This window comes from Priapulus caudatus, unplaced genomic scaffold (assembly GCF_000485595.1).
Source record: "Priapulus caudatus unplaced genomic scaffold, Priapulus_caudatus-5.0.1 Scaffold571, whole genome shotgun sequence".
Taxonomy (NCBI): domain Eukaryota; kingdom Metazoa; phylum Priapulida; class Priapulimorpha; order Priapulimorphida; family Priapulidae; genus Priapulus; species Priapulus caudatus.
Window position 1 is genome coordinate 12,541 of NW_014577632.1, and position 19,480 is coordinate 32,020.

General features: G+C 38.6%; 2 protein-coding genes across 2 annotated transcripts; both read left to right on the forward strand.

The window, feature by feature from the left end:
• The first annotated feature begins 3,444 nt into the window (after window positions 1-3,444).
• LOC106811751 (bestrophin-2-like) lies at window positions 3,445-11,115 on the forward strand. Its single transcript, XM_014815469.1, has 7 exons — window positions 3,445-3,479; window positions 3,851-3,988; window positions 4,136-4,158; window positions 5,489-5,652; window positions 6,751-6,804; window positions 10,380-10,532; window positions 10,993-11,115. Exons 1-7 carry the CDS (start codon window positions 3,445-3,447, stop codon window positions 11,113-11,115), a joined length of 690 nt encoding a protein of 229 aa, XP_014670955.1.
• Window positions 6,788-18,435, forward strand: LOC106811763 (bestrophin-2-like). The gene is made up of 6 exons (XM_014815482.1): window positions 6,788-6,830; window positions 14,159-14,990; window positions 15,360-15,494; window positions 16,154-16,320; window positions 16,986-17,140; window positions 18,247-18,435. The coding sequence occupies exons 2-6, from the start codon at window positions 14,812-14,814 to the stop codon at window positions 18,328-18,330; spliced, it is 720 nt and encodes a 239-aa protein (XP_014670968.1). The 5' UTR covers window positions 6,788-6,830; window positions 14,159-14,811; the 3' UTR covers window positions 18,331-18,435.
• The last annotated feature ends 1,045 nt before the right edge of the window (window positions 18,436-19,480 follow it).

Consider the following 19,480-nt stretch of genomic DNA (forward strand, 5'->3'; position numbering starts at 1 on the left):
GCTTTGAGTGGCGCCACCGTCGTTATAATCAAACTGTAGTCGTTAGTTTTAAAACATTTTTTAAAAATATTTCTAATGGTGATTAAACCATGAAACTTTTTATGTAGCGCAATTATAACCTAGATTAGCTGAAAATAACTCTAGAACCTAGAGGCTACTGTTCCTTTAATTGTTATCGGGGTTATTGTTTTCTGCAGTGCATGTTGTAGGCTAATTGCCAGTAAATGCAAGTGAGCAGTAGGGCATTAATAACTAATGTGGTAACAAAATTACATGATGTCCAGATAGCTTAGGAAATGTAAAAGGTCATTAAGACACTGCAGCAACAATGACCAATGGTCAATCAGAATCGTTTTTAGTTTCCACTGACATTATCGCGCAACACTTCACAGGGCATGAAATTAGTCAAATGTGAACAGGCCCACCCAAAATTTAAACAGGCCCTTAGACAAATTGAACAGGCCCTTACAAGTTGAACAGGCCCTTATAATTGTGTTCAATTTATTCCTTTATTAATAAAAGTATTTAGCTTTGTTTTTATAGGCATACTCATACTCATCGTATTTAGTATTTCATTGCTATCAGTGGAGTTCTACTTGTTTGACAGGAATTGCTGGAACATGATTTACTTCTTAGAAGTCACTAAGTAACAAACTAGTCAGTAAATTGATCAAGATTATTGATATAAAAGCAAGATAGGCACATTTGAATAGGCAGTGGACTTATTATATGGGAGAGTTGAACCGGTATAGTTTAGGGGTGAACTGCCGCCGCCGGCCAAAATAGGCGCTAATATTCGTGCATTGCTTCATAAACAGCCAATCACATCCACTGGCATAATATTTTTATCAGCACATTGTAAACAAAATTGGGCTGCTTATATGATTTGACATTCAACCATTTCTTTGTACGACTTAAGTGCCTCTATTTCTGTTCTACTTCCTACAATCTATACTACTAAGTACTATTGTTGGTTATCAGTCAGCTGGTAACCTACAGATCACTCAACTCCCCATTGGTCCGTGCTAGTGTTATACTGTGGGCCATAATTTTAACGTTGCAGGCACAGTGAGATGTGCAACTGTATCTAGGTCTTTGGAGGGATTTCCATCCCCTCATCTGCTCTGTATAAATTTATAAGGAGCATAGTGGACATCGCCTGCGCTGGGTCTGGACGATGACCAGTGCAAAGCATTTTTCAACAGCAATGTCAAAAATAGTTATATGTACTGTGGCCTCTTCGGTAGTTCAACTTTAGTCAAGGCACTTGGTGCTGGTGCCAAAACATTCTCGTACGAAGGCCGAATTTTGTCATTACATTTACAACGCAGTCGATTATATCACGCAATGCTCGTACTCGTAATGGCAACTCTCCAAACCAGAGCTTTAGGGCAATAAATTGTGATAGAATATATCCTCTAGTAAAAATGGCACGTTTCCTAGTTTTGGTTATTTGTCTGTTGTGAGTTTCTGAAAAGAAGTCGTGTCCCCTTTGGCATTTAAAACCTGACGCATTGGGCGTGACCTATTAAGTATTTGCATGTTGGACATGTTTCTGCTCAATTATGCCCAGGAAATGATGAAAGGGTACTGCGCTACTAGAATGTCTGGATTGATGGAAATTGATTGAATTGGTTGGGCATTGGATTGAATGAGATTAATTAACGCCAGCTGCATTCAGTATGGGTACTCACAGGACATGCCGGCATGCCTCCTTTACATATATATATATATCGAGCCTGCTCTATCTAGTGAAGTTTTGTTTGCTAAAGGCGGCGCAGCACCTAAAAAGATTTTCCCAGAATCGGTCCGATTAAAAATCTTCATCGTTTTGAAAATCGCTCAGCGCGACGCCTTTCGATAAACACTCGCACCACTACGATAAATTGATTATTTTGTTCTGCCAAGGTGGCCATTTTGAATGTCATGTGACACGGGCAGCGTTCAGTCTATTGGCTGTTCAATATTTATCGTAGAGGATTTTTCTGAGTTCACACGCACACTACAAAATCTTGTCGGATTACAAAAAAATCGCTTCAAAATAATCGGTTCAAAATCAAACATGTTTGATTTAGAAGCGATCACCCCGATAAAAAAATCGTAAGTAAAATCGCCTACAATAAACGCGCACAAGCGCTACTACCCGATATCGGCCGATTTTTTATCGGGCCTTCAAAGCGCGTGATAAATCGCTGGTGTGCGCGGCCTTAACAGTTGCTAGGCCGTCGCATTGTGGTGGACAATGAGCGTTATAACGTAGCTTTCGCTAATAGTAACCCAGGTGCCATATAGCCACTGTCGTAGCTGCACCCTAGCTAACATGTTTTGAATCACTCCTGATATATTCCATTCATCTAAGAACTGACGTTTTAGGTTTAGCGCATGTCACTTAAAATGTGCACATAGAAATTGACACACAATTTGTATAATGTTGCTTAGATGAAATGCATAGAAATTGATAAATTTTAGGAACCATTATGTAAAAGCAAAACGAGTATGTAATATTGAAGGGATTTAAAAGCATAATGCTATCAACGTTGCTATAATTAATAGTGATATATGCTAATCCGTCGCTTTTACCTAAAATAATATTAAATGATATGCTAGCGTGACTTAAAAAACTGTAATTTGCTCAAATTTATTACAGGTAATTTTCAGAGCAATGAGTGCTTCCCATCTCCACATTTTAACATGACTGCTTGGCGAATGAATCAGAGATTTGCACTGTCGTGGAGCAGATTTCCGTTGCATGGATAAATGCCAGGGTGAAGCGCAAAGGGCTTCACCTAAGATCTCGGAGGAAAAAGAACTACTGAAGAACATTGCGCCTATGTGATAAAGGGTGCTAGTGAGTAACGTTCCTACTCAAGAGCATTTTGTTTGCATGTTGGCACAAGCCTCGACGACGTGTGACTAGTCAGTCATGTTATAATCTATGCGCAGACATTGAGCTGAATTGCTCCTCGCATCCTGGTCATCATCTAACATGGCCAAAGAGACTTCATTGCAATTTGAGTGTGACAAAGTCGGATGTAGTGACTTCCGGTGAACCCTGTGTTACAGCACTCTGTTGGAAAGCCGGTGATATAAAGTGTGATTATGCAACGAACAAAGTTGTTATCAGAAAACCATCAAATTTTCTCCAAGTGATCAATCTCTCCATACCTGTGCTGGCAATTCACAACTAACATTTGTGTTTTGTGTGATAGTTGAACATATCTACCGTCGTCAATAATTCTAAGTCTTCGCTGAGGCCCTCTTGGTGAAGGAGTTGTTGGCGATATATTTATCTGATAAGATGAGATCACTTACACGTCCAGGGTGGCGAATGTTCGCTTCTGTGGCTTCTCTCGCTTGCGCTCTTCTATTGGAAGGGCAGCATTACAAGCTTGTCTACAAGGAAATGGCAGGTTTTTGCTCTCCTGTACCGCTTTCCTTAGCATTATGTACAGATATGCACTTGATGGCGAATATCGAAGGTAATTAAATTTGCAGGTTTGCAGAATTTTTAGGTTATAGTTTCGTTTTACAGATCAATAAAAAATTCATTTTAAATTAGGAGTGAATGAAAACCATTAATTTTGTTTTTATTCTCACTCGAGATTTCATTTACAATGAAAATTCAAAGGTAAAGGGCAAACGTCTTAGAAAGTGTAAAATCCCAGGTTCACTATAGCATAAAAGTTCTTAGTGACACAAAATGGAAATGGGAAATATGATTCGTCTGAAATCAGTTTACACTTGAAATACACAGTAGGTTTTTAATGGCGAAAGCAATTAATGGCTTCTATGTAAAACAAACGCTTATGAAGTTCATAATATCCACTGAGGATCTTGCTTTCTGTTTCAGGGTGTTTGAGAACATTGCAATTTACTGTGCAAAATTCACTGATCTTATTCCGGTGTCATTATCTTCGGGATTCCTATGTTGCCATCTGTCGTCACACGGTGGTGGGAGCAGTTTGTCGACATTCCATGGGCCAGACAAGTAAGGCAGTAATTTTCTACTGGTGCCAGAATTTGCATCTGGCCAGCTAAGTATGGGCATTCTGTGACCTTTGATGTAAAATAAATGACCAGGCACACATTGACAGTTGTAAGTTGCTATTGCACATAATGCAATTTTCTTTCACAGGAAGCTATCGGATGCTGTAATCGGTTTGTAGTTCTGCCATAATAGTTAACCTGTCTGTATAATTTAGTAGGTTGCAAGTAGTTGTTGTGTACTTTATAACCACACTAACAGTCTCAAGAAAAGCGTATCAGTGTCACTCATATTTTATTGTTTTATTCTCATCACTTGTTATTACTCCTTACTCAATGTACTTCCTTGTTTTCTTGTATTCATAGAAGGCACTACTAACAAATGCTCTCGCTAACAACGCATAGCTGATGGTGTCAACGCGTTTTGCGCGTAGTGCTTCACTGCCTGTCTGTTATTTATTTGCCTACCGCTAACAATAACCATGCTAAGCTTGTATTTTTACAGAAACGGAACCGAAGTGAAGTTATGTTTCTCTCAACATTGAAGACAATATGGTTTTCCTAAGCAGGCCACGCTCTGGTTGGTTTGCGTGACAGTAGTGACGTACGTGCCAATAATAAAAAAGCACTTGCTAACGTATCGGTGGCATCTCTCTCTCTGGCAGCGATGCATGCAGTTGTCCATCGAATGTACACGGCACGGATGAACGTGGCGATCATCCGACGCACACTGATTGCGCCTACTGCAACACGTCCTGCGGTGATGGTCTACCAGCGCAATCAGCATGCCGCGTGAAAAAGCGCTTTCCGACAATCGATCACCTCGTTGAAGCAGGTATGTGTGAGGGAGTACCGGTGGCAGAGACATGGAAGTTATAATGATATCAGATAAGATATGGAAGGTCTCCTTGATAAATTTTGAGAGCTTTGGCCCAACCTGCGTATGAAGTTAGCTTGGTCGGCATTGCTGTAGGGCATTCTAAAGATATTGCATATCATGGTAACATGCACAATTTAATATTTTGGTGTGCATGCATGAAAAACCATGTAAGCTAAACCTTGACGTACAAGTTTGGCTGACCTAGAACAATATATTCAACAGGACGCATGGTTATCTCGCTCAGGTGATATGTAAGAGTAATTTGCAAATGATAACAGGCAAGGTTTTTGATTGGAAGGTTTTTATGTTTATAAATAGAGTTTGGTACCATTTTGATCTACATTTAGTACTAAAATTATACAGAGAACTCGCACAAAATTTAACGCAAATAAGTTTAGCAGATTATAAAAAAGTTTAAATAAGCAAAGTTTGAATGAGCAGAGTTTTATCATTTTAAAAGTGTAATGTTCGTAGTATAAAATTAGGAAATGTTTGTTATTTATGGTGAGAGCATAGATAGATGATTCACTGAGGTTAAGGTAAACGCAGAAAGTATTTGTATTATTAGAGAAATCTTTAATGAATTCGTGAAATGTGTTGTGAGCTCATGTCATTATTTTGTAGGGTTCCTTACGGAGAATGAGAGGAAGCTGATGGATGATACACCATGCCGACATGGAACAAATGGTGGTTCCCATGGCCACTGGTTTAGCTGTCTTCTCTTCCCAAGCACCTGCAGAGAGGTCGAATCAAAGGACACATACATACTAAAGCAATTATGGACGTACGTAAGCTAACACAGTTTCGAAGTACTGTACGAATTGGAGCAGGGCATACAATGAAATATTTCTGCCTGTGAGGATAAGTTGGTGAAATAATTGAACCATGGCATACACAGCTGTTTGATTGAGACTATAGCTGTTAAGTATCCAAGCTATCGTGCTGTACTACTAGCGCATCATCACCCACGTAGACAATAATAAGTCAGTATTTCTATGGTGTGGCATTGCATCAAAACCGTCTGTCATTATTCTTACTCTTCCCTCTTTTGTTAGATTTCTGTTCTTATGAATAGTAGTGTAATTAATATGATTCATTGCAAATATTTTGCAAATAGCTAGGGATCGAGAGGAGTGGATGAGTGAGTCATCCAGCCTTCAACTGACATACACAATGCGGTCATAAGTTTTCAACGGATATATCCTAAAAGTAATGAGGGTCAAGGCTATATAATATACTAGCTGTGTGGAACATCTGTATTGACAGTCATGAAATATTTCAGGAGTGTACGTTTTTTTGATTTTAGTAATTTGGAATTCATTGCATTGCTATCTTCTCATATTAAAGTCAGTAGGCATACTAATTCGTATACACACACGTGTGTCAACATGCAACACATCAGATTTCTGGATGACAGAGCTTGGCAGTAGCTGGCAGCAAGTAGTTGAACAATAACAAGTTGAATACTTTGTGCTCATACCAATGTTGCATGCAGGTTAATTTGGCTCAAGGGTCGTTGTCAGTATCAGGTACTACAGATATGTACCCGAGGTACATATATGTATACACAAAGTGTACCTAGACTTGTACTACAGAAGTGTACCTTAACCCTAACACTAACCCTAACCTAACCCTAAACATACTCTCATAATAAATATAGTAAACATCAATACTAAACAACCTAAAAACTACCCTCGGTACATATCTGTAGTACCTGATACGACAAGGGACCCATCTGCGTTAATTTGGGGCAATTTCTACTCAAAATTTATATCCTCTTCAACATGGGCACAAGAGATTAAGCATCTGCTCATTTTATATACTATCAGCATATATTGTCCATTGTGGGTTTGTTCTGACGATTCATATTATGCTATTTTTACCAGGCAGATGCACTTATTCCGTGGAAACTGTGGACATTGCTGTTCAGCTATGATTGGGTCAGCGTGCCCTGGTGTACACCCAGGTATGAAAACATTGCTTTACACAGCGCTATTAATATGTGGGTTTTGTGAATAATTAAAATGAATAAATTCGCATGAATGTACGTTATTACTTAATTACTTTAAAATTGGTTTCACCCGTTTATTAGTTTATGTCACAAGAAAACATCAAGTTCATTTACCGCTCCCATTCTACGACCTTTGATGCGCGTTGTGTAAACAAACTGGCTGTTTTAGAGGGGAGCCATAGACTGATATATATCTATCTCCTACTAACAAAAGAACTTTGTCAGTTTGTCTTGACGCATTCTGGCCATTTATTGATTTCGGACCCCCAAACTTGCCACGCTGTTAGTTTATCACCCTGAGGGTGGCGCTCACGCACATTTAAAAGTACTAGCTGAACCCAGGCGCTACCGCGGGCTTAGTGATTGTGATACATGTGTTAGCCAGTGAGGTAGTGTTAGTGTAAGGTGTTATATGGGAGTTTGTAGTTGTTGCACATGTTTGTTTTTTATGGTTGAGATGTCAATACAAATACAAGATGGCAATCATGCTTAACACATAACACGTAACATTAACCATTTGTTTGGCCAAGCTAACATAGTGAATACACACACTCCACACAGAAAGCGTTTATTGTATGCTATGTCACTGTTAGATGATAGCGGACCTCAAAACGTTAGAATATAGAGTAGCATGTGAATGGTAAACGTAACGTAAATGAATCCTACATCATTAGCGTGCTTCGCATGTTTTGCAACTTGTGGCCGGAACCAAGGTAATATTTGCGTGTTGTGATCGCATAATTTGCAAACTGCATTGATGCACTTTGTGCGGACGAAACAGTCATATTACATCTTCGTTGATCGGAACGCTGTGAAAGATCGGCTGTCCACCCTGGGCAGCCCGCGTACAGCTTGTACAAGGCATGCAGACTTCCAAAAAAAAGTCTGGCACTGATGAATTCAACTTGTACATTCTCATATGGGGAAAACTACTTGAACGCAAATAGCATACTGATATTTTAACTTCATTAATTATTACATGGTATTTTACTTACATTATGGGGACTTAACCACATAGCAAACGTCAGACACGGCTAGACTCAACAGAACGAGATACACAGAAAATCACGAAATTGAACCACCTGTTGAAACAAAACGAAATAGCCAACAGAACGAAAAACAACAGCGCCCCACTATTTTCAGGCTAATGTTTACACTGTTTTTTTTGGTGTTTTTTTGTCTTTTTTAAGAACGGAACAACGTTTTCGAACGAGTAGTAATATATAGAACGGTCCCGTGTACTCATCGATCTCGTATCTGTGAATTTGGCGCTATTGGTATTCAAACACTGATGGAGCCTGTTCATTAACATACATACATACATACATACATACATACAACATTCGCCAAATTATAGTAAGATACACTAAAAACTAATATCTCAAAGCAAGTAAAATATTAAAAGTATGTTATATCGGTAAGTATGTATGTATGTTAAAAGTACAGTCTAAGAAATCGATTGCGCCATGGCCAGCATGTAATGCAGCCCAGTGTTTTTATGACCGCATAACAATAAGTTTTTATATCGCAGGGGTTATCGTGGGGAGTGAGGGCACGACCAGTGACACTTGACACGCACGTAATCAAAGCTGTTAATTGAATTCGTCACTTTTCTTAACCTAGAAAGTGGACTATTTTGATTCAGTTAGATATCTAGGAGCAATGTAAACCGTATATATACTTAAAGATTCTAGGCACTTGTAACTTTGCGGATGTGCGGCAGCATTGATCTATGCATGGGGGTACCGTGGACTGGGGAGGAGAACAACGAAAGTAAAACCTTGCCCAGAAAAAACTCTCTCTGAAGTTCTGAATTTGCTCAGTCGATGTAAAAAGAAAGTTCAACAAGAGCCGCAGAGCGTCTGGGCTCATCTGAGGTCTGTTGCTACCGTTATAAACGTAACATTTAAGGATACTCTCCACGTTGTGCACGGGTATTGCTCTAGTGAAGATTAAACGTTTATTGGCGAATGAATCGAATCAATCACTTGTATATCTCTATGCTCAAGCCAAAAAATTTCATGAAATTTCCAGCACCTAATTATGTTACCACACAAATTTTGAATTTTTATGTAAAAATGGTATTTTGGATATTTCTCAACTACCAGAAAGAGTGAGAATACAAAATTTTTGCCACATGTTAAGCACAATATGGACCAAAATAGTGCGTCAGGATTTTTCTTTAATTTTCATATTTACCGAGAAAACCGGAAAAAACTGCTTAAAAATCAAGTTGTGTGTTAAAATAGAACATTTTAGCGAATAAAGAGGCATAACTAATAAAGTACGGCACTTAATAACAATCCCTGATGCACTTCTTTACCACAATATGTTACCATTAAAACGAGTGTAAAATAAAATTAATCCGAGTTGTAATCACAGAGAAATATCCATTTATACATTGGCTACTATGTCAGAAATCGAAACGGAGAAATCAGGTTTTTTTTTCTATTTTTCACAATGACTGACCGCCTGTGTGCAAAATGAGTGAACGTATGTGATATATCTATTGTTAGTACTCACTGGGACATATCCATGACTAACTGACACCACTAAATTGGTCAAATGTTCCATGCACCTTGAGAAATTCAGAGAAATTACGAGGTTACCATCGCAGAACATCGCAGAACGGGCGAACTCCGCTCATCCTGACGTCACAAAGCTATATGTCAACAAACGCATCATAATGATGTCAGCTGCTGCTTACTACACATGTATGCGGGCAAGCAAAAACGCTCTGACAGTTCACATGTACCGTTATATGGAGAAATGAGCATGTACACAGGTGGCACATAGTGTTAGCCATCGAATAAAGTTGAAAACGAAAAATTGATGAAATTTCATGCACAACGTGGAGAGTATCCTTAAGTCGTGCGTAGTGACACCTTTGTTAGGCGCAGATATGCAGATACGCAGTTGCATCATTTCAGCAACCTTCTGCATTCTGCATACCTCCCAAATCCCATTGGTTGATACAAATCGAGTGCCTGAAACTCCTGTTTTATGGTGCATTGTGACCCTAACCCTAACCCTATTAAAAAAAAAAGTAAAAATTATTTGTTGTTATTAAATTATTGTAAATAAATCATGTAAATATTTTCCTTAATTGGAAAGAAATAGTTAAATGGATAAAGATAGAAAAATACAGAAAACAGGTAAATAATAAAAAATCTGATGGGATTCGATCCAAGGACCTTTGAGCCATAATCAGAAGTAGAATCCTAATATATGTATCTCAGGTTATAATATATAGGCATGCATTATTAAGGGTGTTGTGTTATATTACTTTACAAAGCAAGACTTATGCTACAAGCATTATATGAATTATGCCAGAAAACTTAAGGAAATGAAGTTTCAAAATTGAAATGCTGGTAGGCTGAAGTGCTCCAGCCCTTTTACTTTCAGGGCTCATTTGGTAATAACCTTATAGGAAGACATCATTCTACAGTAAGAGTGCACCAGTCTTCAAGACAAACATCATCTGCAGCACTTATTTCCTTACAGGTTGTGACACTGGCAGTGTACATATTTTTCCTGGCAACCCTGATGGGAAGGCAGTTCCTTGACCCTGACATACAAGCTTCTCGCCATGCTGTTGACCTCTACATACCCGTGTTTACATTCATGCAGTTCTTTTTCTACATGGGGTGGCTAAAGGTAACGCGATTCTGTAATCTGTTAAACTGTAACTAAGAATAATTTTGTAGATTTAAAAAAATGTAACACAGAATGTAAAGATTAGTGTATCTTTCAGTTGTTGTTCTACAGTGAAGCTGAAAATCTTTGACTATATTATATATATTTAGATGCCCCGATTTTACGTGCCCCGATTTAACGCGAATTTGGATATAATGCGATGAGTCATTGGGCCCCCTTTTTTTGCTCTTATATAGGCATGTATATATAACACCGATTTAGTGCAACCTCACTTTTTTCGCGATGACATTTTATGGACCCCAACCATTGCGTTATAACGGGGTTACACTGTATATATATATATATATATATATTCCAGTTTATTTCCCTTTTGCAAGCTAATGTACTTTTACATGTTAATGTTGTTTGACAGTGCACTATTCTATGAAAGTAGTTAAACATGCTCGTGTGCCGTTGACAGGTAGCAGAGCAACTGATCAACCCCTTTGGAGAAGACGATGATGACTTTGACATGAACTGGATCATTGACAGAAATTTCCAGGTGAGCTTTGTGCTGATAGTGCATATGCAGGAGTCCGTGTGACTCCCTGAAAATTCTGCCATTCTAAGCGCGTTCCAGAGCGCGGCCTCGCGGAATTACCATATTTTTAGCTCACCTTGACATCGTCAAGCTGAGCTATTGCCATGGGTCGTCGTCCGTCTGTCCGTCAACATTTGGCTACGGTCAACGATAACTCAGGAACCGTTTGACCCACATGTTTGAAATTCGGTATAGTTGTTACGGCTATGCTCCCATATTAAACGTCCTATTTTAGAGCACGCCAGTCGACGTACTTTCGAGCCACGGCAATTTTTTGGCAAAAATTGGAATTGCCATTAGTCAGTTCAGGTTCAACGGATTTTGCTCATTTTTGGTATGTGAATGAATAAGGGCTAGGGGCTTTGATATTTAAAAAAAAAATTATGCAAATTAGGTAGGGTTTGGCAATTATATAGCATATTATATAGACTTTATAATCAAACTGTAGTCGTTAGTTTTAAAACATTTTTTAAAAATATTTCTAATGGTGATTAAACCATGAAACTTTTTATGTAGCGCAATTATAACCTAGATTAGCTGAAAATAACTCTAGAACCTAGAGGCTACTGTTCCTTTAATTGTTTACAGGTTATTGTTTTCTGCAGTGCATGTTGTAGGCTAATTGCCAGTAAATGCAAGTGAGCAGTAGGGCATTAATAACTAATGTGGTAACAAAATTACATGATGTCCAGATAGCTTAGGAAATGTAAAAGGTCAATTAAGACACTGCAGCAACAATGACCAATGGTCAATCAGAATCGTTTTTAGTTTCCACTGACATTATCGCGCAACACTTCACAGGGCATGAAATTAGTCAAAATGTGAACAGGCCCACCCAAAATTTTAAACAGGCCCTTAGACAAATTGAACAGGCCCTTACAAGTTTGAACAGGCCCTTATAATTGTGTTCAATTTATTCCTTTATTAATAAAAGTATTTAGCTTTGTTTTTATTAGGCATACTCATACTCATCGTATTTCAGTATTTCATTGCTATCAGTGGAGTTCTACTTGTTTGACAGGAATTGCTGGAACATGATTTACTTCTTAGAAGTCACTAAGTAAAAACTAGTCAGTAAATTGATCAAGATTATTGATATAAAAGCAAGATAGGCACAATTTTGAATAGGCCAAGTGGACTTATTATATGGAAAGTTGAACCGGTAGTTTAGGGGGTTGAACTGCCGGCCGCCGGCAAAATAGCGCTAATTTCGTGCATTGCTTCATAAACAGCCAATCACATCCATGGATAATATTTTTATCAGCACATTGTAACAAAATTGGGCTGCTTTATTATGATGACATTCAACCATCTTTCTTTGTACGACTTAAGTGCCTCTATTTCTGTTCTACTTCCTACAATCTATACTACTAAGTACTATTGTTGTTATCAGTCAGCTGGTAACCTACAGATACTAACTCCCCATTGGTCCGTGCTAGTGTTATATGTGGGCCATAATTTTAACGTTGCAGGCACAGTGAGTGTGCAACTGTATCTAGGTCTTTGGAGGGATTTCCATCCCCTCATCTGCTCTGTATAAATTTATAGGAGCATAGTGGACATCGCCTGGCGTGGGTCTGGGACGATGACCAGTGGCAAGCATTTTTCAACAGCATGTCAAAAATAGTTATGTACTGTGGCCCCTCTTCGGTAGTCAACTTTAGTCAAGGCACTTGGTGCTGGTGCCAAAACATTCTCGTACCAAGGCCGAATTTTGTCATTACATTTACAACGCAGTCGATTATATCACCGCAATGCTCGTACATCGTAATGGCACTCTCCAAACCAGAGCTTTAGGGGCAATAAATTGTGATAGAATATATCCTCTAGTAAAAATGGCATCGTTTCCTAGTTTGGTTATTTGTCTTGTGTGAGTTTCTGAAAAGAGTCGTGTCCCCTTTGGCATTTAAAACCTGACGCATTGGCGTGACCCTATTAAGTATTTGCATGTTGGACATGTTCCTGCTCAATTATGCCCAGGAGAATGATGAAGGGTACTGCCTACTAGAATGTCTGATTGATGGAAATTGGATTGAATTGGTTGCATTGGATTGAATGAGATTAATTAACCCAGCTGCATTCAGTATGGTACTCACCAGGACATGCCGGCATGCCTCCTTTACATATATATATATATCGAGCCTGCTCTATCTAGTGAAGTTTTGTTCTGCTAAAGGCCGGCGCACACCTAAAAAGATTTTCCCAGAAATCGGTCCGATTAAAAAATCTTCATCGTTTGTAAAATCGGCTCAGCGCGACGCCTTTCGATAAACACTCGCACACCTACGATAAAATTGATTATTTTGTTCTGCAAGGTGGCCATTTTGAATGTCATGTGACACGGGCACGTTCAGCTATTGGCTGTTCAATATTTATCGTAGAGGATTTTTCTGAGTTCACACGCACACTACAAAACCTTGTCGGATTACAAAAAATCGCTTCAAAATAATCGGTTCAAAATCAAACATGTTTGATTTAGAACGATCACCCGATAAAAATAATCGTAAGTAAAATCGCCTACAAATGAACGCGCACACCTACCCGATATCGGCCGATTTTTATCGGGCCTATCAAATCGCGTGATAAATCGGCTGGTGTGTGCCGGCCTTAACAGTTGCTAGGCCGTCGGCATTGTGGTGGACAATGAGCGTTATAACTAGCTTTCCTAATAGTAACCCAGGTGCCATATAGCCAACCTGTCGTAGCTGCACCCTAGCTAACATGTTTTGAATCACTCCTGATATATTCCATTCATCTAAGAACTGACGTTTTAGGTTTAGCCATGTCACTTAAAATGTGCACATAGAAAATTGACCACAATTTGTATAATGTTCTTAGATGAAATGCATAGAAATTGATAAATTTTAGGAACCATTATGTACAAAGCAAAACGAGTATGTAATATTGAAGGGATTTAAAAGCATAATGCTATCAACGTTGCTATAATTATAGTGATATATGCTAATCCGTCGCTTTTACCTAAAATAATATTAAATGATATGCTAGCGTGACTTAAAAAACTGTAATTTGCTCAAATTTATTACAGGTAATTTTCAGAGCAATGAGTGCTTCCCATCTCCACATTTTAACATGACTGCTTGGCGAATGGAATCAGAGATTTGCACTGTCGTGGAGCAGATTTCCGTTGCATGGATAAATGCCAGGGTGAAGCGCAAGGGCTTCACCTAAGATCTCGGAGGAAAAAGAACTACTGAAAAGAACATTGCGCCTATGTGATAAAGGGTGCTAGTGAGTAACGTTCCTACTCAAGAGCATCTTTGTTTGCATGTTGCACAAGCCTCGACGACGTGTGACTAGTCAGTCATGTTATAATCTATGCACAGACATTGAGCTGAATGCTCCGTCGCATCCTGGTCATCATCTAACATGCCAAAGAGACTTCATTATGCAATTTGAGTGTGACAAAGTCGCATGTAGTGACTTCCGGTGAACCCTGTGTTACAGCACTCTGTTGGAAAGCCGGTGATATAAAGTGTGATTATGCAACGAACAAGTTTGTTATCAGAAAACCATCAAATTTTCTCCAAGTGATCAATCTCTCCATACCTGTGCTGCAATTCACAACTAACATTTGTGTTTTGTGTGATAGTTGAACATATCTACCTCGTCAATAATTCTAAGTCTTCGCTGAGCCCTCTTGGGTGAAGGAGTTGTTGGCGATATATTTATCTGATAAGGATGACGATCACTTACACGTCCAGGGTGGCGAATGTTCGCTTCTGTGGCTTCTCTCGCTTGCTCTTCTATTGGAAGGGCAGCATTTACAAGCTTGTCTACAAGGAAATGGCAGGTTTTGCTCTCCTGTACGCTTTCCTTAGCATTATGTACAGATATGCACTTGATGGCGAATATCGAAGGTAATTAAATTTGCAGGTTTGCAGAATTTTAGGTTATAGTTTCGTTTTACAGATCAATAAAAAATTCATTTTAAATTAGGAGTGAATGAAAACCATTAAATTTTGTTTTTATTTCACTCGAGATTTCATTTACAATGAAAATTCAAAGGTAAAGGGCAAACGTCTTAGAAAGTTAAAATCCAGGTTCACTATAGCATAAAAGTTCTTAGTGACACAAAATGGAAAATGGGAAAATGATTCGTCTGAAATCAGTTTACACTTGAAATACACAGTAGGTTTTTAATGGCGAAAGCAATTAATCGGCTTCTATGTAAAACAAACCTTATGAAGTTCATAATATCCACTGAGCGATCTTGCTTTCTGTTTCAGGGTGTTTGAGAACATTGCAATTTACTGTGCAAAATTCACTGATCTTATTCCGGTGTCATTTATCTTGGGATTCTATGTTGCCATCGTCGTCACACGGTGGTGGGAGCAGTTTGTCAACATTCCATGGCCAGACAAGTAAGCAGTAATTTTCTACTGGTCCAAATTTGCATCTTGCCAGCTAAGTATGGGCATTCTGTGACCTTTGATGTAAAATAAATGACAGGCACACATTGACATGTTGTAAGTTGCTATTGCACATAATGCAATTTTCTTCCACAGGAAGCTATCGGATGACTGTAATCGGTTTGTAGTTCTGCCGTAATAGTTAACCTGTCTGTATAATTTAGTAGGTTGCAAGTAGTTGTTGTGTACTTTATACCACACGAACAGTCTCAAGAACAAGCGTATCAGTGTCACTCAATATTTTATTGTTTTATTCTCATCACTTGTTATTACTCCTTACTTCATGTACTTCCTGTTTTCTTGTATTCATAGAAGGCACTACTAACAACATGCTCTCGCTAACAACGCATAGCTGATGGTGTCAACCGTTTTTGCGCGTAGTGCTTCACTGCCTGTCTTGTTATTTATTTCTCCACCGCTAACAATAACCATGCTAAGCTTGTATTTTACAGAAACGGAAAACCGTGAAGTTATGTTATCTCTCAACATTGGAGACAATATGGTTTTCCTAAGCAGGCCACACTCTTGGTTTTGCGTGACAGTAGTGACGTACGTGCCAATAATAAAAAAGCACTTGCTAACGTATCGGTTGCATCTCTCTCTCTGCGCAGGATCATGCAGTATGTCGCATCGAATGTACACGGCACGGATGAACGTGGCCGGATCATCCGACGCACACTGATGCGCTACTGCAACACGTCTGCGGTGATGGTCTACCAGGCAATCAGCATGCGCGTGAAAAAGCGCTTTCCGACAATCGATCACCTCGTTGAAGCAGGTATGTGTGAGGGAGGTACCCGGTGGCAGAGACATGGAAGTTATAATGATATCAGATAAGATATGGAAGGTCTCCTTGATAAATTTTGAGAACTTTGCCCAACCTGCGTATGAAGTTAGCTGGTCGGCATTGCTGTAGGGCATTCTAAAGATATTGCAATATCATGGTAACATGGCACAATTTAAATATTTTGGTGTGCATGCATGAAAAAACCATGTACAAACTTGACGTACAAGTTTGGCTGACCTAGAACAATATATTCAAAGGACGCATGGTTATCTCGCTCAGGTGGATATGTAAAGTAATTTGCAATGATAACAGCAAGGTTTTTGATTGGGAAGTTTTTATGTTTATAAATAGAGTTGGTACCATTTTGATCTACCATTTAGTACTAAAATTATACAGAGAACTCACAAAATTTAACAAATAAGTTTAGCAGATCTATAAAAGAGTTTAAATAAGCAAAGTTTGAATGAGCAGAGTTTTATCATTTTAAAAGTGTAATTTCGTAGTATAAAAATTAGGAAATGTTTTGTTATTTATGGTGAGAGCATAGATAGATGATTCACTGAGGTTAGGTAAACCAGAAAGTATTTGTCAATTATAGAGAAATCTTTAATGAATTCTGTGAAATGTGTTGTGAGCTCATGTCAATTATTTTGTAGGGTTCCTTACGGAGAATGAGAGGAAGCTGATGGATGATACACCATGCCCACATGGCAAATGGTGGTTCCCATGCCACTGGTTTAGCTGTCTTCTCTCCCAAGCACATGCAGAAGGTCGAATCAAGGACACATACATACTAAAGGCAATTATGGACGTACGTAAGCTACACAGTTTCGAAGTACTGTACGAACTTGGAGCAGGGCATACCAATGAAATATTTCTGCTGTGAGGATAAGTTGGTGAAATAATTCAACCATGGCATACCACAGCTGTTTGATTGAGACTATAGCTGTTAAGTATCAAGCTATCGTGCTGTACTACTAGCGCATCCATCACCCACGTAGACAATAATAAGTCAGTAATTTCTATGGTGTGCATTGCATCAAAACCGTCTGTCATTATTCTTCTCTTCCTCCCTCTTTTGTTAGATTTCTGTTCTTAATGAATAGTAGTGTAATTAATATTGATTCATTGCCAATATTTTGCAAATAGCTATGGATCGAGAGGAGTTGTGATGAGTGAGTCATCCAGCCTTCAACTGACATACACAATGCGGTCATAGTTTTCACCGGATATATCCTAAAAGTAATGAGGGTCAAGGCTATATATATACTAGCTGTGTGGAACATCTTGTTATTTACAGTCATGAAATATTTTCAGGAGTGTACGTTTTTTTGATTTAGTAATTTGGAATTCATTGCATTGCTATCTTTCTCATATTTAAACAGTAGGCATACTAATTCGTAATACACACACGTGTGTCAACATACAACACATCAGATTTCTGGATGACAGAGCTTGCAGTAGCTGGCACAAGTAGTTGAACAATAACAAGTTGAATACTTTGTGCTCATACCAATGTTGCATGCAGGTTAATTTGGCTCAAGGGGTCGTTGTCGTATCAGGTACTACAGATATGTACCCGAGGTACATATATGTATACACAAAGTGTACCAGACTTGTACTACAGAAGTGTACCTTAACCCTAACACTAACCCTAACCCTAACCCTAAACATACCTCATATAAATATATAAACATCATACTAAACAACCTAAAACTACCTCGGGTACATATCTGTAGTACCTGATACGACAACGACCCCATCTGCGTTAATTTGGGGCAATTTCTACTCAAAATTTTATATCCTCTTCAACATGGGCACACAACAGATTAAAGCATCTTGCTCATTTTATATACTCAGCATATATTGTCCATTGTGGGATTTGTTCTGACCATTCATATTATGTATTTTTACCAGGAGATGCACTTATTCCGTGGAAACTGTGGAATGCTGTTCAGCTATGATTGGGTCAGCGTGCCCCTGGTGTACACCCAGGTATGAAAACATTGCTTTACACAGCGCTATTAATATGTGGGTTTTGTGAATAATTAAAATGAATAAATTCCATGAATGATACGTTATTACTTAATTACTTTAAAATTGGTTTTCACCCGTTTATTAGTTTATGTCACAAGAAAACATCAAGTTCATTTTACCCTCCCATTCTACGAACCTTTGATGCGCGTTGTGTAACAAACTGCTGTTTTAGAGGGGGAGCCATAGACTGATATATATCTATACTACTAACAAAACGAACTTTGTCAGTTTGTCTATGCATTCTGCCATTTATTGATTTCGGACCCCCAAACTTGCCACGCTGTTAGTTTATCACCCTGAGGGTGGCCTACGCACATTTAAAAGTACTAGCTGAAACCCGCGCTACGCGCGGGCTTAGTGATTTTGATACATGTGTTACCAGTGCAGTAGTGTTATGTGTAAGGTGTTATATGGAGAGTTTAGTTGTTGCACATGTTTGTTTTTTATGGTTGAGATGTCAATACAAATACATGTGCAATCATGCTTACACATAACACATTAACCATTTGTTTGGCAAGTACACAGTGAAATACACACACCCACACAGAAACGTTTTATTGTATGCTATGTACTGGTTGATGATACGGACTCAAAAGTTAGAATATAGATAGATGTGAATGGGTACAACGTAAACGTAATAATCTAATATTACGTGCTTCGCATGTTTCCACTGTGTGCGGACCAGGTAATATTGCGTGGTTGTGATCGCTAATTTCTACGCATGTTTGCACTTTGTGCGGACGACGTCATATTACGTGCTTGTGATCGGACCGCTTGTGACAGATCGGTGTCCACGGCACTCTTACACTGTACAGCATTGCAGACTTCCAAAAAAAAATCTGCACTGATGAAATTCAACTTGTACATCTCATATGGGAAACTATGACCAAATAGCTACTGAATATTTAACTTCATTAATTTATTACATGGTTATTTCTACTTACATTATGGGGCTTACACACATGCAAATCTCAGACACACAGACACAGAACAGAGATACACAGAACAACACGAAATTGAAACCTGTTGAAACAAAACGAAATACAAACAGAACGATGGTCGTAGTGTTAACGTTGTCATCCGTCAGTGTTATTATCGCTTCAAATAATATTTC

Bases quoted from the DNA above. Each gene is read 5' to 3' on its own strand.
- LOC106811751 (XM_014815469.1), top strand. From the start codon at position 3,445: ATGTACAGATATGCACTTGATGGCGAATATCGAAG. The intron at 5,653-6,750 runs GTAAGCTAACAC...TATTTTTACCAG, and splicing joins TAAAGCAATTATGGACGTAC to GCAGATGCACTTATTCCGTG. The intron at 10,533-10,992 runs GTAACGCGATTC...TGCCGTTGACAG, and splicing joins TCTACATGGGGTGGCTAAAG to GTAGCAGAGCAACTGATCAA.
- LOC106811763 (XM_014815482.1), top strand. From the start codon at position 14,812: ATGACGATCACTTACACGTCCAGGGTGGCGAATGTTCGCTTCTGTGGC. The intron at 15,495-16,153 runs GTAAGCAGTAAT...CTCTCTGCGCAG, and splicing joins AACATTCCATGGCCAGACAA to GATCATGCAGTATGTCGCAT. The intron at 16,321-16,985 runs GTATGTGTGAGG...ATTATTTTGTAG, and splicing joins CGATCACCTCGTTGAAGCAG to GGTTCCTTACGGAGAATGAG.